The 20778-nt window shown below is 39.5% G+C and overlaps 1 protein-coding gene across 3 annotated transcripts in view; it reads left to right on the forward strand.

Annotated features, from left to right (window-relative positions):
• LOC121513313 (SREBF chaperone) overlaps window positions 1-20749 on the forward strand; it is a 57441-nt gene extending 36692 nt beyond the window's left edge. For all 3 annotated transcript variants that reach the window (XM_041792975.1, XM_041792974.1, XM_041792972.1), the window contains exons 14-23: window positions 376-525; window positions 6336-6537; window positions 6659-6774; window positions 8307-8850; window positions 10226-10311; window positions 10630-10712; window positions 11275-11441; window positions 11531-11611; window positions 13297-13503; window positions 13784-20749. In XM_041792975.1, the coding sequence (XP_041648909.1) occupies window positions 376-525; window positions 6336-6537; window positions 6659-6774; window positions 8307-8850; window positions 10226-10311; window positions 10630-10712; window positions 11275-11441; window positions 11531-11611; window positions 13297-13503; window positions 13784-14029 (1882 nt within the window). In that variant the 3' untranslated portion in view covers window positions 14030-20749. The remainder of the gene's footprint in view (window positions 1-375; window positions 526-6335; window positions 6538-6658; window positions 6775-8306; window positions 8851-10225; window positions 10312-10629; window positions 10713-11274; window positions 11442-11530; window positions 11612-13296; window positions 13504-13783) is intronic.
• Window positions 20750-20778: the final 29 nt, after the last annotated feature.

The following is a 20778-nucleotide window of genomic DNA, read 5'->3' on the forward strand; positions in this document are numbered from 1 at the left end:
CTTGTTATCATGAAAGCAAGACTTTATATAACCAAGTCCTATGAAGTACGTTTTAATGTTTTAGAGTTCTTTTTATTTATTCATGTATTTTGATCTGTGATAATTCATTTTGAAAAACTTTGTCATCATATAGATAACTTAATGTTGAGATACATAGATGAATTTAATTTTAGCAGCTCAAAAGGTTATTAAAAATGTTTATATCAGATCACTTTGTTTCAGACACAGTTTGACCAGATCAGTTGTTTTAGCTGTGCCTTTGGATCTCAGTAAACATTGCTTAACCTGCGTGTCTGCTCCTCACTAAAGGTCTGATGGCCGGTTTAAATTCTGGTCATTTTTGCTGTAAACGTTGATATAACTGCCCTCTTTCAGGTACATCAGCATCCTGCCAGTCATTCCCGTTACTGTTCACCTGAGCCCCCAGGAGGCCATCGAGACCCGCCATCCTCAGGACACGAGACATCCCCCTCCACCTATTCCTAAAGTGTCTGCAGATCTACAGACGGACCTCACCCTCTACAAGTTAGTACATTTCTTTTTGAGATAACAAAGCTGGGATAGGCTCCAGCCCCCGGCGACCCTGGATGGGATAAGCGGTGTAGAAAATGGATGGATAAAGGAGTAATGTCAAGGCTCTGTTCTTTGCTGAGAGCTTTTAGAAGCACTCTCCATTTATACTGCATTACCACTGAGAATCACAGGTGCTTTTTTGAGGCACTAAAAGTCCATTTAATTCTAAAACCTGGATGCTCTTTTTGCTGTGGCTTTCTTTTCATAACCACAACAAATGTCACAAATTTGACAGGAAATGCTGTTTGTAAATATGCACCTAAACGCAACCAATAAAGACACTTGACCTTGAATTTACCACCAGGATGTCATTGACCTAATCTTACTGAAATCCTTGAAGCATTTGCTGGAGTTCTTTGAGCTGTAGTACTCATTACAAGGTGATCTGGGGTCAAGGTCATGCAGCTATCTCATACACAAGCGTATTATTGATTGAAGGTCAGATCTGGGCATGGATTAATGACTCAGTGAACTTTTTTTTTTAAGAAGGAGTTTGGTTTGATTGTTATTGTTAATCCTCAAGTTGAAGCATTCATTGACTGAAGAGACATGTAAGTACTCCTTTTTTGGCTGATTTTTCTCTACTTAAAGAGGAAATGGAGCTTCTTGTTTGACTCTTGAATATATTCTGGATAGAATATCAAGTGGCTGATTATCTTCCCTGATAGTAAAACAGGGTAAAATAAACGGAAACAAAATGAGCTTGCTCTATTTCTCTGCCTGTAGCAAGTATTGCTTCAGTCTGACTGGATGAGCCTGTTTAACGGGTGGTGTTGAAGTAAGAGCAACAATATAAAGGAATTCATATATGTGGTCTCGTATGGGGACTGAGCTCCTTATAGACGGTGTAGATTTGATGATAAGCAGAGTGTGGTGAAGTCAGTAAAGACATGGTGAAAAGCCAAAGAACCAGGTCCACTTACAACGTGCAGTAATATTACAGACATTTTGTACACATGTGACTCTGTTAGTATCTGACACCCATTGTTTGGAAACTGTTTGCATGTAGAGTATGTGTATTCAGCTGGTGTCATTATAGCTGTAGGCTAAATGACTTCATTTACAACATGAGAGTTAAGATAAGTTTTAAAGGCTCCAAATGCTAACGCTAACCTGAGACCTTAATTGTGTTAGCTGACTTTCTGTACCCAGTAAAGCTGTTTGGAATAATATCAGTAGACCTGTACACTCACATGTGCCATCATATTGTTGCATTTTGTACAGCTTTTTTCTTGGTTGCTCTCTTTTTCTGTTCGTAGCTTCGTCCTTCCCCATCCTCTTCTGTCTCTTACATTGCTCTCACACTAGGCCCAGGTGCCCTGTATTGTGCTAAAGCATGCTCATTCCCCCTTCCCAGTCGCCCACTGGCCTGCCTGCTTAAATCCCAACCTTGTCTGGGCACAGATACGTCTATAGTAATATGACACACATAGTTTACACGGTATGGTCTGACAGAGTTAGCACAAAAATTAATTACACAGACAACATGATCATACCTGTACTCACTTTGAAAGTTATTTTGTGTCTTTATGGTCAGAAAGGGCTTTCTGATACTCTGCCATTGTGTAAAATTGGCTAGAAAAAAATTGTATTGATCATATTTCGCATGCACCGTTTGCTCCTGTGCATATGCGCGTGCATGAGCAATTGTACCACACCAAAGCCCACCTTCTCCACCAGTGCCTGAGCCAAGTGTACAGTGCCTGAACATGGTATGGCGCACTCACACTGGTCAAACAAAATGGGCTTTGGAGTTTAAGTGTGCTTGGAATGGTATGGATTTACTGATGTGAGTGAGCATTTAGCCTCGGCCACTGTAACAGACAGTACTGAGACAGGTTATAATGATTTGGGATTTTTCATTCGTTTTTATTTTCAATTAGTTCTTTTTTTGGTAGCAAAGATGCTTTGTTTTGGTGTAGTTTTTATTAGTTTTAGTGTTAGGATTATTATAGGATACTTTCAGGGACAGGATCCAAAAGGGCTCATCACTTTTCATTATATTTGTTCAATTTTGATGTTTGTATATAACTCAAGACCTAAAGGTACCAATGTGTGAGGTCTTCTTCAATTAAATCAAACAATTTTACCATCTTAAAAGCCTGAGTGTACATGTAAGTCAGTATAGTGCTGGCAAACACTAAAACTGAGGACATTTTGTCTCTAATTAACTAAGATGATTTATATGGTTTAGTTTTAGTTATTTAGTTAGTTTTACTTGACTATATTAACCTTGGTACTGGTCTGTGAAGGGGCACAGAAGGCTCCGTGGTTTAAGGCGTGCCACATGTATGCAGCTGTCCCGGGTTTAAGTCCAACCTGTTGCTATTTTCCTGTATGTCTCTCCCCTACTCCCTCATCCCTATTTGCAGCTCTATCCACTGTCCTCCACTATAAATAAAGGCATAAAAAAGGCCCCAAAATAAGCGTTTTAAAATGATAATAATGGTCTGGGAAGTATATGGTCAAGATAGTAAGGTTAGTTCTACAGACTTTAATCCTGAGGGAAATTTTGGTTGACTCATAGAAAGCCTTTTCTCTTGTTGGTCTTGCATCAGCATTTTATCAGATTGCCAAAGGTCTCATCTCTTCGGCTGACCACTTTCTGCACAGTCTCATGGGAGTCTGCCATGTAGTGTCCCTGTGCTGGGTTGTGTAAGGCCGTGTTTTGTCATTGAGTGGAAGGTTGTGATTTTCGTTTCATCTTTGGACAGTAGATACGAAGGCTATCAGCAGAAGTCAGGTCAGGGTCTTGACCTTGACAGCGGGAAGTGTCACCTGAGTTTACGGCCCGTGTAGATGACACTGACAAGGAGAAGGCCACTGTGATAAAGGTGACACTATGACAACCAAATCAGAACAACACAGGACTGTTTGGGCACAGAGATGTGGACCAAAATCATGTCTTCCTATTTTTGATATGATTTGAGCAAAAACAGAGAACACTGAAGCCCGTTTCAGTGTTTCCCCTTCCATTTTGGGGGTGGAGGTCTGCCACCTGATGCTGAGACTTTCAGAGACGATGATCTGAAACTTTTTGTGTTCATTTATTTAGATTTGGTGACCCTGTGTAATTTCTGTAATCAGTAAATGGACAAGATGTTCCTTTGTGTTTATGCAGGGTCCAATTGGGCTTTATTGGTTGGACAAAAACAGGAAAAATTCATGCCAGGAGCAATGAGGGTGAAGGGCTTTATAGAAACAGATATTGTTCAAAAACCCCAGGCAGCCATAAATTTGTTTAACTACATATCAAAAACGGTGCAGTGTTGGTACTAGTGCTGCTCTTACTGTTATCTTTGCCAAATATTTGCAAACAAAAAAAAGATTTGTGCTATCAGTAAGTAACAAAGTGTGTGGCAAGCAGGGTTTGCTGCATCTGCTAAAACAAGGAGCAGCTGCAAGATGTCTTTTTGCAACACATTTAAGCCTCTTATACACCGGAGGGACACGCACCATACTGCCACATTGTTCTTAATTACAGTTTTCAATTTGTTTACTTGCAATAAATCACATATTTTACATGTTCAAGTATTGAGAATAGAATATTATGAATCACTGTATTTTAATTATATACTCCAGGCCTTGTTCACTGAATAATTTTGCACTGAAAATGGAAAAACACTAATTTACATAAAAAATGCTAATGGTTTATTGCTACCCTAAGTTGTTGATGAAAAAGCATCTCTCTGTGCTGGTGTTTTTTGTGCATATTAAATAAGCTATTAAGCAGTCATTTGAGGAAAGAAGTGTCCAAATCAACCTTTCTGCAAAAACCTTCTTATTCACTCACAAAAGTGCTAAAAGCCACATAAAGTCAGAGTAAAAGCTCAGAGCTGATACTGACTGAACTAATGTGTTCATGTGCAAATTCTCAAGTGATCATAAAAGCATTTGGGCACCAGGTAAAAATGTGTGCAACACTGATTGAAATAGTAAAAATGATGCAAAGGAATCAGGTGCTCTCCAGGGGCGAGGGCCAAAGGTCAAATTGCAAATATATAAATAGCTGTAATGACAAAGTTATTTGTGAAAACTGGCAGTTTTAACTAAAAACCTTAGGCACTCTGAAGTAGTTTAAAAAAAACCTTTGTTTCACAGGGATGTGTCTGTGTGTTTCAACAAAACGGAGTCTTCTTTTGGACAAATGGCATGGATTTCGTGATGAAGACTTGGTTGACACTGAGACATATTCCTGAACATTTTTAATAGGGCTCAACCAACTGGACTTTCAAGGCTGATATTGATACCAATTAGTAGTAGACAACCAATATGCATATATCATTAGTAGCCCTGTAGTCAACCAATGAAAACCTTGGTCAGCTGAAATAACACTCACACACCAAACAATCGATTGGTTATTCAAGTTTAAAAAAAAAAATCTTAATCTTTACTCCGTGACAAGTTCCTCATTGCTCCCTCCTGGCACTCTAAATCAGTGGTTCTCAACCTTTTCAGCCCGCAACCCCCAAAACAAAGGTGCCAGATACCGGGGACCCCACCGTAAGGGAAAAAGCGTCAACTCATTAAGGCTTAATGAGCTGCAGACATTGTCTTTTTTCTGTGTCTGTCTGTAACAGACACTTAGGGTAACATGTACATTTTCATCTCATGATAAAGGGACTTAATACTTGGATTTGCCAACCAGTGAATCAGACAGGCAGCGGGAGTCGATGCTTTGATGGAAGGCAGCAGAGACAGCAGTGCCACTTTAGTACATGCATCCTGCATCATTTTGTCAAGTTGAAACTGTTGTATTAATTCTTTATAGCGTAACCACTGTAAAACAATCAGAATATAACATGTTCTGCGTCACTTTTTGTGCTGCAACCCATCATTTGCCGTAAAGGCAAAGCAGCTCACATCATTGACTTGCCTAATTTGTCTCACCATTCCTTTGCAATAACCATTTAATTTTCAAAGGTTTCCCATCAACCTGAACGAGGTCTAATCAGAAATGCTGACATTAGTGGTGGAGTTTGTGTCTTCAAAGTGTTGAATAATAATCAGCATCATGGGAGAGCAACTGTGTGTTTATATGAGCATTCAATAAGTACAGTTAGCATTGTTAACACCAGCATAAGTTTGGCTACTTGTTGTCAGTGTGGCATTACAAGCCCAAAACTCTACTACCTCCTTCTTACACAAATATGTTTTAAATCGTTTCTAAAATCTTCACCCTTGATGGAGTTCTTGTGAACCAGGCCTTTGTCACATGAATCTGCCTCAGTGCTACCAGCCATCTGTTGTGATCTCATTCAAGCATATCCCTCAAATTCCCCTCTCCACTGTCCTCTACTGTCTTTATGGCTTTTGTGTATTGACAGCTTTTCTGAGGTGTGTAAACTTAGTGAATATTTCCATGTAGCTTCATTTTAAACAGGAAATTTAGGTTTAACTGAGCAGCAGTCTGTTCTTTAAAGGAGTGGAGTTTCAGGCAGAGCAGGTCACACTTCTCTGACGGGATTCATCATCAAAGTCATGCCAAATTCCTCAGCAAATAGTGGAGCAGGCAGGGATGCCATGTAATTCTTGCCATGGGGATAAGTCTGCATATTTGCCAAATATGAAAAATTAGATCGGTTACATAAAGTTTAAAGCATATTTAAGAAACATAACTTCAAGTCTTCTCGGGTGAAAATGAAAAAAATTCTGAAAATGTTGTATATGAGATTTTTTTTAGCAATCCAACACATGCCTAATTTTAACCACATGAGGAACAACCTTCCTCTAACTCCTCTGTTGTCCGTCTCTTCATGCAGGGTTGCAGCCTTGGGCCTGGCGGCGGGCGTCCTGCTGGTTCTGCTGCTCTTCTGTCTCTATCGGGTCCTCTGCCCACGGAACTACGGCCAGAATGGCGTTCCTCATGGGCGCAGACGTCGAGGAGACCTGCCCTGCGATGATTATGGCTACTCCCCACCTGTCAGCGAGATTTCACCTTTGCTGCTGAGAGGCCACAGTATGGTGAGTATAAACCCACATATAGAAAACAGACCTGCGTCTAAGAGTGCCAGAAAATAGCATAAGAAAAAAGAGTTTGAACCTGTATACCAAGAGAACTAATTTGTGGTTTTATTGTTTTAAGGATATTGAGTGTTTGGCCAGTGACGGGATGCTGCTGGCCAGCTGTTGTTTAGCCGGACAGATCCGAGTGTGGGACGCTCAGACTGGAGACTGTTTGACTGTTATACCAAACCCTGGGTAAGAGTGTCGTAAACTAGACTTTACTCAGGGCTTTTGTGGTTGCACAGATATGTCATTTTAGCATCGTTGTCAGCTGATTTTGGCCCTTTAGACCAGTGGTTCTCAACTGGTGGGTCGGGAACCAAAAATGAATCGCGGTTGTGTGCCAAGGAAAAAAATTGCGCCAGGTTGTCTATGAGATTCTATAAAGCATCTGTGTTTTGTGCTGTTTCATTCTTTTGTTACACCTTTAGTACTGCCCTAGGCCCAAGCTTTTCTATTTTTTACTGAATATATCTGATTGACCAAAAAATCTGAAACATTTGGGTTGCAATTCTCCTTGAGGAGTTGATGGTGGGTCCCATAACTCAACCAGCTGAGAACCACTGCTTTAGACAACCATCAGCCATCAGCAAATAATGCAGGCATGAATTGATGTCAGTAGTTGCTGTTGATCTGTTGGATCCCATCAATGTAATGCAGGCCTTTAACACTCCTAACAGCTAATTTAGAGAATATATCATTCTAGTGGCCTATTTTTAGAATAGTGTACAAAAAATCCTATTTTCTTCGTTTTTTTATGTTTTTTGTGTTAAATATGAGAATTATATAAAATTATCATTCCCTTCAATACAACAGTTGATATCAAATTTGCAAAATGAGTCAAAATCATCACAATTAGATATTTTTTCAAAAAATTTCATCCTGTTTAATTTAATATTGTGTTGGTTATAGTTTAGGATCAATTATTGTCTGTTTTTTTTTTTGGAAAATAAATGAGATGAGGAACTTAAGAAATAATCATGTAATAAATCGCGAACGCAATATTGGGTAAAAAAAATAGCAATTAGATTATTTTCCCTGATTGTTCAGCCCTAATTTAAGCTCATGAAATCCTGTGTGAAAATTAAAAAATATCCTGGATGCATGATATCATCAGCACCATATTGATATGGGCAGATAATGGCTTATAAAGTTCATTATTGGTACCAGCAGATAAGAAATTTCCTGACAATGCTTACAGGCAATAACAGTCTGCAGCATAACATTAACTCTGCAGAGAGGGTGACTGGCTGCAACCTACCATGCCTCCACAACCTTTATGCCTTCAGGACACTGAAGCATGCAGGTAAAATTTCCGCCGACCCCTCTCGCCCAGGACACAGACTTTTTGAGGCCATCCCCTCTGGTAGGGGGCTGAGGGGACAAATCCCCCTGCCAAAAGAACAGTTTCTCCCCCTCTGCTGTCAGCCTCCTGAACTCTGGTGCTCCCCCCATAAGCTTTCACTGAGCCCCAGAACCAGCAGACAGCATAATGCATGGTTATGCAGACTCTATGTGTTATATAGAGATTTGCACTATAACCTGTTGAATATTGTGAAATAATCTTTCATCAGCCAACATTAAGGCAGAAAACAGTTTGATCTTATGGTGTTATCTCTCTTTGTGAAACTCTGTAGTATTAATAAGGAGTACTTGAAACAACAGATTAACATCAGTGGAATTATTTGATGATGTATTGTTTTATAGAGTCCTTTATTTCTCCTCAGGCTACGGCGCTGCAGCAGTGGTGGCTGCTGGGAGCATCGTGACGGCTGGGACAGTGTGGGCGGTGTCACAGAGTCTGAATGTTTTGGCTCTGAAGCTCGGAGCTCCTCTGTCGGAGGCGACGGTCTCTCTGAGGAAGAGGGCTACCCACTGAGACGCCGTATTGCACCCACCCGGCCCACCCTGTTCACTGACCAGCCCGACCTCACCCCCCTTATAGACACAAACTTCACCTCCCAGCCCCCTTCCCACCTCCTCTCCACCCCTCCCAGGGCGGGCTTCGACTACGGAGGTCTGGTGGAGAGGGCCTACATGGAGCATGAGCCCCCTTCTCCCTCCGCCTACCCCTCTCCTTCCTCCGCCTCCTCTTCTCCACCCACAGGGGCCCAGCTGCAGAGGAGGCCCAGCCTAGGGGATGTAGCTGCAGCCTTACCCCAAGATAGAGCCTTCACCTGTGGGCCGCAGGCAGACTGGGAGAGCTCGGTGTGGGCCATGGAGCTTAGAGGAAACCTGATCGCTGCTGGAAGGAGCAGCGGGAAACTCGAGGTCTGTCAAAACAAAACTTTCATTAGAAAGTACAAAATTTCTTTATGGTTTTATTAAAAGGTTGAGAAAATGAACAATTATGCTTATATTTTGGTAATGTCGATGCAGTTTTATACAGTTTAGTTAACGCGCCGTATTGAGCAGCATTTCATGTGTTGTTTACAATATCTCAGGAACCATTAGATGGATCTTTATGGAGTAAATTGTGATTGGTAGCTTACCTTTTGGTCAATCTACAGATGGATTATGGCATTTATGTCCCTTCTAGAACATGTTTAATCCAGGTGCAAAGCACAGCATCCATCCCGAGTTCTGATACTACAAATCCACATCGCTAACATATGACTATATATTGCGTTTTTTTTCACTATAAAACTTAGCAGTCTTGACTAGCTGTTGACACCAGAAGACTACTTCCTGTTAGCCTGTCAACCAATCATGATGTTCCAAGTTCTTCTAGTGTTTTCATGGTAATAGCGACCAATTAGGGCCAGCCAAAGATAAAAAGGAGACCAGATAGTTGACTGCCAGTTGGGAAGTTGAAAAAATTGTCCTCTATGGCCTGGATAATGTAAAGAGGACATTTTGGCACCTAAAATAGGATTAATGAGTATTTTACACACTGGAATACCAAACCAGTACACTAGTTTTATGGAGATAAATGATAGTGATAGTTTCTGTTGTATGTTTGTTGGAAAGTTTTCATGTATTCTCCTGATAGGCAAGGCCTGTAGGAGCTAAATATAGATGTGAAAAGGCGTGTTTATGGTTGATCTGGGTTTGATTAGTATAAAGTTCTATGGTCTTCCTGGTCATATAACTTTTGATACATTAATCTGGCATTTTTGCAGCAGTCATAATCTGATAGTCTAGGTTGTCCTAAAAAAACAGTGTCTATAATTTGATTGTGCTTAAAAGGGTTGAGAATCTACAGGCATTTTAGGCGGTCCGAAAATGACATAAATTAACTTTGGGTTCTGATTAAGCAACAGCATCTCATGTTAAAATATCAAGCCAATGCAGAAGTGCAAAAAACTACAGTTCCTTGTTTGCCTACTTGAGGCATGCTGCAGAAGCACTGGAAGTTGTGCTAAAACGCACATTTTACTGTAGAAATAATTATGTTTACTGCCTGGGTCAGAGTGAGCTTTGTGGTTGGAAATGTCCAAGTCTTTATACTGTATGTACAAACTGTACAGGGGGATCTTTCTTTTTTGTTTTTGGAGCTTATCCATTTTTGTTTGTTACTGATATTAGCTAAACAAAATATGGTGTCAGCAGGGTTAAGACCTGCCTCAATTCCACATCTTCGTTTCTAGATTGATCCAAAGTTAATTTCAGTGCGTCTTTAAGGATTAACTCTTGTTGGTTCCAGTTGTGGGATGCAGTTGAAGGATCGTTACGCTGCAGTAATGAAGACGGAGTCTCTGGGATCACAGCTCTGGCCTTCCTCAACAACAGGTTAAACACAAACACTCACACAGGAGAGCCTAATGTGTTTTCAGTGATATGACAATTTTTTTTCCTCTTGATGCTCTTTAAATTTTAATTTATTTAAGGTTTAGGCCATTTTGAGGCATAAATTTGCCTTTAGGGTCAAGTCAGAATTTAAATGTACCTCAGCTGACCAAAGTAACATGGTGGCAATCGACAAAAAAATGAAGGTTTAAGTTTTGTTGCACACTTCTGTTATGTCACTTGTAACCATCTTATTCTGTCTTTGCACAGAAAAGCTTTCTTTGATCTCAAACACTCACTTTTTTGTATTTTCCTCTCCAGAATCGTAGCGGCTCGGTTGAATGGGTCTCTAGATTTCTTTACCGTTGAGATAAACAAACCTCTGTGTCTGCTGCAGTACAGAGGTGAGGCTCAGCAACACTTCATAACATCCGTGTGCTAATTATTTTTTTCCATATTCTGTTTCATGCATTCATGCATTTCTGTTTTTAGCTTTCCTGGATATGCTTTATGTTTTGGCTTTAATTAGTTAATCTCAACTAAATGAGCAAAAATGAACAGGAAGCAGAGTCACTATCTGCTCTTAAGTAGGATAATTTGCTGTTTTATATTTTGAAACATTGTGGTAAATTAAATTTTTTGTTTCAAACTTCTTGTTGGACAAAACATAACTTTCCTAGTTTTCTGGTATTAAACAGGCTGTACTATCACAGCGTCTCCTAACAGCATGGCACATGAACAAGCCTCTTAAAATCAGCTTGAGTATGCTATTTCACATTACAGTGTTGTAACAGCCACATGGGAAACAGCATGATGCAACATGCTGTTTTTACCCCTTTGTGCCACTTGCGATGACATGGACCAAGAGTGAGGAGAGAGAGAGTTCAAAGAGTTAAACAAAGAGCTTTAAGGGAGGTCATTTAACGTTGAAAACATTATGATAATGTATATCCTCTCCTCTTTTAGGTGCTCCTGGGCGAGGCAGCGTGCCTCCCTCTCCCTGTTACAGCAGCGAGGACGTGATCAGCTGTCAGCTCACACGCTCTGTTCAGTGCGCCCATCAGAAGCCAATCACGGTGCTGCGAGCTGCCGCTGGGAGGGTTGTCACTGGCAGCCAGGACCATACTGTCCGGGTAATGCGCCTTGTTCTTTAATCATGCTCACAGAGAGTTTAATTTATAAAGAATGGTACATCTTAATTTATACCTCTATCTCCTCTCAGATTTATCGTCTGGAGGACTCGTGTTGTCTCTTCACCCTGCAGGGTCACTCTGGAGGGATCACAGCCATTTACATAGACCAGGTCAGTAAATCACTGTCCTCTCATACTATTTTGTATTACAACATACTTGTACAGTCAGTATAGCAGGTAAGGCTAGAGACTGATGCTTTGGTACAATTTTATTGAACATAAACATTTTTCAGTGTTTTTCTCCTTCAATCTCCTCTTCTTCTGCATCAATACTCCACTGCATTCAGGTCTTCCACTTATCAAAACAGTGCAGTTGGTCTTCTTCAGACAATTGACTCAGAACCTCTGTGGTTCCTTTCTTAACTGCTAATATGGACTTTAAACATGTTCCTTTGAGCACAGATTTGATCTTAGGAAAAAGGAAAAAGAAGCACGGTGCTGGCTCAGGTAAAAAGGGATGATGATCTGGCACTGTGATTTGTTTTTGGACCAGAAACTGTTTAACTAAGAGCGCAGTGTAGTGTTAATTTCGTCGACTAAAACTATGACAAAAAATATTTGTTGACAGCCTTTTTTCCATGACAAAAACTGACTAAAAGGTGACTAAAACTAAAAGACATTTCATCTAAAGACTAATACTAAGACTAAAATTAAAAATAGTTGCCAAAATAAACAGTGGCTCAGTGTGAGCTAATTTGATGAAGAATGAACATTTTTTGCACAGTTGTGGTCTCTTTCTTCTGACTTTTTCTCAGTTTTTCAAGAACCTGTTAGTAATAGTGTTGATTCCTCCGTTGAACCCACTCCTCCAAAATGATACCCTTTATTCCAAAGAAAATTATCAACATGGCCTTGAATTTGGACTTGCTTTTTCATGCTTTCTTCATCTTTGGAGACGATGGTGTTTTCCAGTGCACTGACTGCTGTTTTGTCTCAGGATTTTATTGGAAGATCTACAGTTTATCACATGTAATCACTCCTTCTTTCAATTTGTTCCAAAATTCTCCACATCTATCAGGAGTTAGAGGTTTGGCATATGCTTTTGACCTGTTCAAATTTTCATGCAAAATTTGCCAAACTGTCTCTTTATCAATGGAGACCGTTTCTGCCATCATTCTTATACTGAATCACTGATCATTTCCAACATGTTCAGTTTGTTAAATGTTTTCTGAAGTTTTTGATGCACATGGGCACCCAGAATGTTCATCTCTGCCTTCACTAAATCTTTTGTGCCTTTCAAACACACATGACCATGACATGCAGTGTTCCTCATTCACTTTGGTTAATGTATGGAAAGATTCAGATGCGGTTTGTTCAATTTCGCCCAAAATTTCAACTTAATGTGTAGCCCAACTTTTTGAGCGGATCGTTTGCTGATGTCTTTGCAGAAACACATACATTTCAATCAGTATCTAGCAGCAAACTAAAGCAGCCCTGATTGAAAATTTACAGCAGTTGTGAGTGAATACCCAACCTTTAATATAAAACACTCAGTGTGTCTGTGAACCACATGGTTTTGTCCTCATTGATTCCTTTAATAACTAGGAAAGCCTTCTTTAGACTGAGAACCTCATTAACCAGAGTTTCCCAGTCAAAGACAAACAGCAGCACTAAGTATAAAGTATAAAGTGCATTATTCAAGAGTCTCTTTGGTACATTTTTTGCTGCCTCTACAGACATGATTTAGTTATTTATCTTTCATTGGTATATGGTGTGTGTTAGCTGAATTGATATTGATATTTCTATGTGAAGAAAGTTTCTTGAGAACCTGCTTTTGTGCGACGTTGTCTCTTCAGACTATGGTTCTGGCAAGTGGAGGGCAGGATGGCGCCATCTGCTTGTGGGACGTCCTGACAGGAAGCCGTGTCAGTCACGTTTACGGTCACCGTGGAGACGTCACCTCTCTGGTCTGCACCACCTCGTGTGTCATCAGCTCGGGTTTGGACGACCTCATCTGTATCTGGGACCGCAGCACGGGGATCAAACTCTACTCCATACAGCAGGTACACCTTTACACTACATGCAAACCAGTGTTTGATTCAGTAGGACCTCAAGAAACATCTACCACACGTGACAAAACCTATGGACGAAACAATCGACGGTCGTTTAATCTCTTCATTCTCTCCATTATCTTGTGTTAATGAACCAGGAAGCCAAATTCGTAACCGAAGTCTATAAATAGCCTAGCACTAGTGAGCTGAAGATCTTCTAGGATCAATAAAGTTGTCTAAATCTTGAATCTACTCCTGAGCTGATGAGTTAGCCTCTCTCTTTGCTCCTCAGGAGGCAGGCTGCGGGGCCAGTCTGGGTGTGATCTCTGAGTCTCTCCTGGTGACAGGGGGCCAGGGCTGTGTCTCCTTTTGGGACCTGAACTTTGGTGATCTCCTGCAGACGGTGTACCTTGGACAGAGCAGCGACGGGCAGGGCGTCCGGCAGCTGCTGGTGCTCGACAACGCCGCCATCGTCTGTGACTTCGGGAGCGAGCTCAGTCTGGTGTACGTACCATCGGTACTAGAGAAACTAGACTGAGCATTGGTTTTCCTCTTATTTTGACTTCCTTCTGTTTCTGACATTCAGAGGAAACACAATAAGACTGTTTTTAAAGTGTTTGGAATACAAGCCTGGATGTAAGGAGTAAAAAACAAGCTAAAGACTGATTGTTGTGCAACCTGCTGCATTTATAATCGGAGGGTGACCACATGTTGACATTAACAAAGGTCATTTGGTCCAAGAAAATCTGGATGTTTCTCTCTTAGAGCACCCAGCCATCACCAGTTTGTGCTTTTTGCGTGCGTGTGCGTTTAGTTTCGTGGCTCTGCCCTCTATGCTGCTGACACAGGCGGGGCTTCACTGTGACCCCTGCCTGCCGTGAGAGGAAGATAAAACGGTCTCCTTATTTTTTAAATATTCCTGCTGCCTCTTACGCTCGACAGCGAAGGTGCAGCCTCAGCAAACTTGATGGACTAGCTGTGCAGTAAACGTTTGTGTGTGAATGAATCAGCTCTTTTTTTTTGGAAAACCTGCTGAGAACAAAAACTGTGTGAGTGTGAGAGCGTGTGAGGGAGAACAGATGATTACTGTACAAAGGAAACCTCCGGAGGGGGCTGTTTTTATATGTATAAATCTATTATTTATTAGCGATACTTTTTGGAATAACAGTTTGTTTATGAATTGCTAATCCTGGCTCTTAATAAGAATATATTCATGTGGAAATGATGATTTAAATGTAAGATGGTGATCATTTAGTAGGGTTGGGACTTCGGTTATAAAGTGATTTTTTGTTATATAGAACTGGAAACATTGAAGTGTTTGTTGTTTTGGAGTCAGGGGCCCTCAGGCCTCTGATTCTGGGGTTACTGATGCTGTACAAGGGGCCCTGCAGCCCTTTTGCCCCCTGCATGCTACACTTTCATCAGGCTACCTCCATATAGCAAACTGCTTGAATTTTACACGACAATACTGAAGTCATGTTTACAGTGGCTCTTTTTTTAACATATTGTGCCCTTTAGAGATTTTATTTTGTAAATAGCTCTACTTCAATCAGTTTTCAATCCAGGATTTTCATTTAGGCCTCAAACACAGACAAAAACTGTTCTGCATCCGTCATTGGAACTCACACATCTTTTCCATTGCCGTGCTGTCGGTGTAAACTTCAGTGAAGTTTGCCTTAAAACCTGCAAAACTTTTTCTGCAGCCAGTCTTTACCAAAGTGAAGAAGGTGACATAAAGGATGGACAAAACAAGCCCAACATTTTCTTAATTTAGAGGCCAAAAATGTTCTAGATGCTCAGCTTTTTACAAGCTAGAAAGGTACTTTATATCCTTGATGCGCTTGAGCAGTGTTTTATTAATTCAGGTAGAGTCTGCACTTTGTTAGCAGCCTTACCCTGACAATGAATCATGGTTATTTGTCAGGCACTAAACAGTTGTATGATATATTGATTCTTCTAAAACTACTTTGATATTTTTCCCTGCCATAGAGCTTAGAACACACAGTAGCTCGACATATCCCACCTGAAAAATGTAACAAGGCCTGTCCAATTTGATAAATTAATGAGATTAAGGTCCAAAATTAATACATTAATCTTTTGAAATCGTATTTATCAGGTGCTGTTTTGCCTCCCTCGGTGCACAATGATCAACACTACTGTTGGGGGAGAAGCTGCAGGATGCTACTCACCATATAATCTTCTACAACAGTGATGGAAAATAAGTCCAACACTGCCCCTTTGAATATTTACTTTGCTGTTTCCTTTCTTCTATTTTCATATTATTTTCTTTATTTATTTTTATTTAACCTTTATTTAACCAGATTAAAAAAAAACCTTAGAGGTCAAGATCTCTTTCACAAGGGTGGCCTGGCCAAGAGGTCAGCAGCACATGTCATAAGAACAGCTACAAAGAAGTGACAGTATAGATCAAAACACAATTTTAGAGGTGCAATAGTGCTTTCAATAAGAAGTGCGGGAGCTATAACACAACAAACAACAACTTAGGAGTCCTTAGTGAGTCCTATTTGTTGTAGTTTAGCTAATATTCTAACTTTAGACCTCAGATATTCTGTTCCCATCACTGTAGTATTGGTGTAAAGTTCACTGAAGTTCATCCTTGGATGGTAGCTCTTGCTCTGCAGTCAGATGTATAAAAAGTGAATAAGGTAGGGTGCGGAGAGCCTATTGGTTATAATGCCCCCCATATGCACAGGTAGCTGAAGTCCAGCTGGTGCTCCTTTCAGCATGTCTCTCCCACAATTTCTCATCCCTTAAACCACCTTCCTCTCTAAATAAAGGTATAAGAATCCCAAAATATATCTTTAAAAAAAGTGAATATGACATAGTGGTTTGAGGTGCCCCATGAATGTAGTCAGCCTGGGTTCGAATCCGGCCTGTGGCTCTTTCCCACGTTTCTCCCCAGTTCTCTCATCTCTGTTTCCAATTCTGTCCACTGTCCTCCTCTGTCAGTAAAGGCCTAAAAAAGCCCAAAAATAAATCTTAAAAAAATATACCCATATTCATTCAGAGGCCCAAAGCTACCCAGAACGTAGCTCTTTATGAGGATCTTTCAGGCTTATTAGCACCATGCTAGTTGCTTTCAGTAGTTCTTAATTTTCTTTCAAAATACATTCTTTTTAATCCAATCAGGAAGTAAAGTACTATAGTTTAGGACAGCAAAAACTCAGAAGTAAAAGCATAACAAAGAACAATTTGTTGTGAAACTCTCTTAGCTTGATTTTAACCTGAACTCTGTTTACTCTCACATAGAAAACAACTTAATGTAAAGTCCTGAAAAGTGAAAATGCTGTCACTTTAACTGGGAATCACTGGATGTCATTGAGTCAATTTGTACATGCACTCCTGCATATTTCATAGCACTTTGAAGCTGTCTCCCTTTTTGAAGTTTACATCATGGATTACATTTTTACAAATGTATTTGATTCCTAGATAAACATGCTGGTAAAAGCTAATTGAATTGTCAGTATAAACAAAAAAAAATGAGTTGTAAATGTGAAATAATTCTAAATTAAACATGCCATCAAGAAGCACCAGAAGCCTAGTGGTTTTGTCCAAAACCAGCATGTACAGTGGCTCAGGTTAAATTCCAGCCATTTGCTCCTTTCCCATGTCATTCCCTAGTCTCCCTTCCCAGTTCCAGACTCTATCCACCATCCTATCTCCTTAATAAAAGGCATAAAAGCCTTTGACCATGCCATTCAACTACTGAAATACAGTAATAGATTAGGATTTAAAAAAAAATAACCAGTTCAAAAGCACTAGCTGTTAAGTCCTGAAAAGCCATGGTGTATGCCCTGTATGTTAATATTACGGATGCTTACAGTCATAAAGAACTTGATGTTTTGTGCCTTATCAAGATCCATATGTGATTTAAGTAGCACACAGTCTAAAGGTGCTAATTCTACATTCATCACCAAAATTTCTCAGATTTTGAATGCAATGAATCATATTTTTTAAGAGCTTAAAATATCCATATAATCTCTGTTAAGGTATCACTTGTCCAGGTTTGATACTTGTCTGTTTCCTTGATTTAAAGCTCTGAATTTTTCCCTAAAGTTTACTAGTGGAATTGGTGGCTTAATATAAACATTTTTATGTATTTTCTTAGCTCACAAATGTGTAACTTAATTCATGAAAATCCTTTGTTTCTTGAAAGATTAAGGCCAGTTTTCTCAGCTGTCTCCCAGCTGTGGAAAGTGTCAGTATGCTAAAATGCTAATGCTACCCACTCACTGCAATGTAGGATGATTTCAAGGATGCAGTGAACTACAGTTCAGCTACACTATTTTGTATTAAAAGTAAAGTAAAATAGAAACAAAGGCCAGTTTTAGGACATTTGGGCCTTGTCCATTCCTGAAACTCACCCCTTCACTTTGTTTACCCTGTGGAAGAATAAGTCCTGCAGGTTTAAGACTCACACCAACATCATATAGAATGTATTTTCTCCAAATCTTCCACCATCTACTGTAGCTTTCACCTGAATGTAAACCCAAGTAGGTGTGATGAACAAATCTATTAAAAACCAGCAAATGAATCCTTCACAGTATCGCATCCTAACACTAATTCAATGCACTACTAACCCTCTGTGACGCACATCTCACACACATTAGGCACTTTTACAAATGTCAGCTTGCTTATGGAACAACGTGGATGTGATATGAGTAGATAGCAAGCAATATTCACCCCTGCAGGCAGCACTAGCAAACACGCACACTGCAGACTTGTTGAGGTGGAGGGAAACTGGTCTGGTTTTAATGGGACGCAGCGACAAAGTGGTTCCTAATGTGCACAAAACAAGCAGCTGATTAAAGGGTGTGGTGGCGTATTTAAGTTTGAATTGTGACTTGAAAAGATGCAGACATGTTGCTGCATCCCACAGAAACCAGACTTGTAATCTCCTCAGCAATGTTACCTGTTAATTTATTAGCTTTTGTGTTTTTTTTGTTGTTAACAGTAGTTAAAATGTTTTAGAAATGGGGAAATGTGTAGCTTGTAGGTTGTTTTTTACTTCTGTTTTCTTGCAAAGTTGGACATTTTTGGGGAATTATGCTTAAATGGTTTTCACTTTCTGATGGAGAGTTGGCATGAGGATGCACTGTTTGATATTAGAGTGACTAATATTTGATGAGAAACTTGCAGCCCCTTATTTAGAAACTCTTCGGCTCACTTTTATCAAAGGCTGTGTGTTTGCAAGGATCTGTTGATGCTGTGCAGAGATTGTGGTTCAGTTTCTTAAAATGGATTGCAGTTATTTAAACAAGCCCATAGAGTACTGTTTTGGTAAATCAAATTCTAAGAAAAAATAGAAGCAAAAAGAACAAGCAGAACGACTATAAACTCAAATGAAAAAAAAAACATGTACATGTCGTTCGAACAGCAGAAACTAGTGATGACATGATTACCCACCATACAGATGTGGACCACTTAAAATTCTTCAGTTTTATGCAAGTCGCTGCATCAGTGTCATTGAGCAAATTTTTAATTTGTAACTGTAAAAGTAGGGCTGTCAGTTTGAATTGCAATGAGATTTATGTACCCAAAGTTAATTATGGTTATATTTATGGTTACGTTAATTGTGTTACTTTTAAATTACTAATGTTCCTTCTATTGTTCCCTCAAAATAAAAGTAGGTTTTGTCCAAACAGAAAGCTAAGTACCTATAGCATAAGACAGCACAAATTATAAAGTAAAAGTATAGCAAAGAATATTAATTTTTAACCTTCACTGGGTTATGTATACAGAGAATGCAACTAAACTTGAACCCTCAACAGTGTCTCTTTGACTGGGGGGTCATTAGATGTCAATGAGTCATTTTGTACATGCACTCCTGCATATTTTTAATGCATAACAGCATTAAATAGTCTCTTAAGAAGCTTCAAGTGATGGTTTCAGACTACAATAGTGTAGCTATGTAGCACTCATTTATATAATCAGACAGCATCATAAGATACATCTCTTCGACCTGATTTGATGTACAAATCAAGAAACTGTTAAGAACTGCTTCACAATATCTCAATAGGACTTACAAAAATGTTTTGTAGTTTTAAACATAACATAAATAATATGATTAACCTCGGTTAACTGTCAAAATTGAGAATTCACAATTTAAAAATTTTATCACTGTATGCAGCCTAAGTCTAAGCAGTATTATTTGGGCTACAGGATTTTAAGCATTTTATTTTCAGAAAGAAAATTAGAGAGAATCATGTCCATTTATAGATTAATGAATGTTTCTGAAATCGCACTAACTTGTTCTAAAATTATATACATCCCTAGCAAAGGCCTCTATTTGTATGATTATATCCATGAAACTACAAACATCGTTTTGTTTTTGCAGTCTGACCAAAGTAACTACATACTAAGATTTTTACTAGCATGGGCATATTTTGAATAATTATGAAAGATAAAGATCCTTCTGAGAATTAACACAGTATTTTAAAACAATTATCATAAAGCATCTGTGCAGCCAACTTCCCTCTTTACATGTAGTTGAAACCTAAATAGGAAGACTCAAAAATTATTGGGTATTTGTTGCTGACTCTGCTATGCCACATTAGCTGTCCTTTCTAGTTTTTATTCCTATTGCTAAGCTATGCATCTTCTGACTTCAACTCATATTTTCTGATGTCACAGTGGTGTCAATCTCCTCGTCTAACTCTCCACAGGAAAGGGAATAAAATCCAACCGTTCCTTGAAAGAGAGCGGGAGAGTTGGGGAAAATTTCAATGGAGTCTTAGCATTTTTTTTTTATGTTTTAGGTTTAGTTGTTGGCCTTGGATAACACTTCATATCAAGTGGTACTCTGTCAGTCGATGAATACTTCACCCAGTTTTGTACTTGTTGCAGCTTTCACCCTCTAAATCCTGCTGCTTTAATTCATGTAGCTGGCATAGCATCATATCAACACTATGTGAATGCAGCCCTTTGTTTTCCAACTGCCGCAAATCTGTTAATTAACACTTTGTAGCCTCGATCTAGTCTGTAAGCTGCCTGAAGATTTCTCCCTCCTGAAAGACACCCACCAGTAACATAAGAGCTACAGGAGAAACAAAACTGTCCAACAATTAAGTCAAAATATTTCCAGTATGCTCCTCTCCCCCCTCGTTCCTCCTCCTCTCATTGGCTGGCTTCAATCTACGCAGGCTGTAGTAGTGGAGGTAACTTATTTACTGTTTTGTAACACAACAAATTGCAAGACTTTTTACTAATTTTCAAATAAAGAGGCTTTGATACCACATCTGTTTCTGTCTACTGGATTTATTTAAT

This window comes from Cheilinus undulatus, linkage group 8, assembly GCF_018320785.1.
Source record: "Cheilinus undulatus linkage group 8, ASM1832078v1, whole genome shotgun sequence".
NCBI lineage: Eukaryota > Metazoa > Chordata > Actinopteri > Labriformes > Labridae > Cheilinus > Cheilinus undulatus.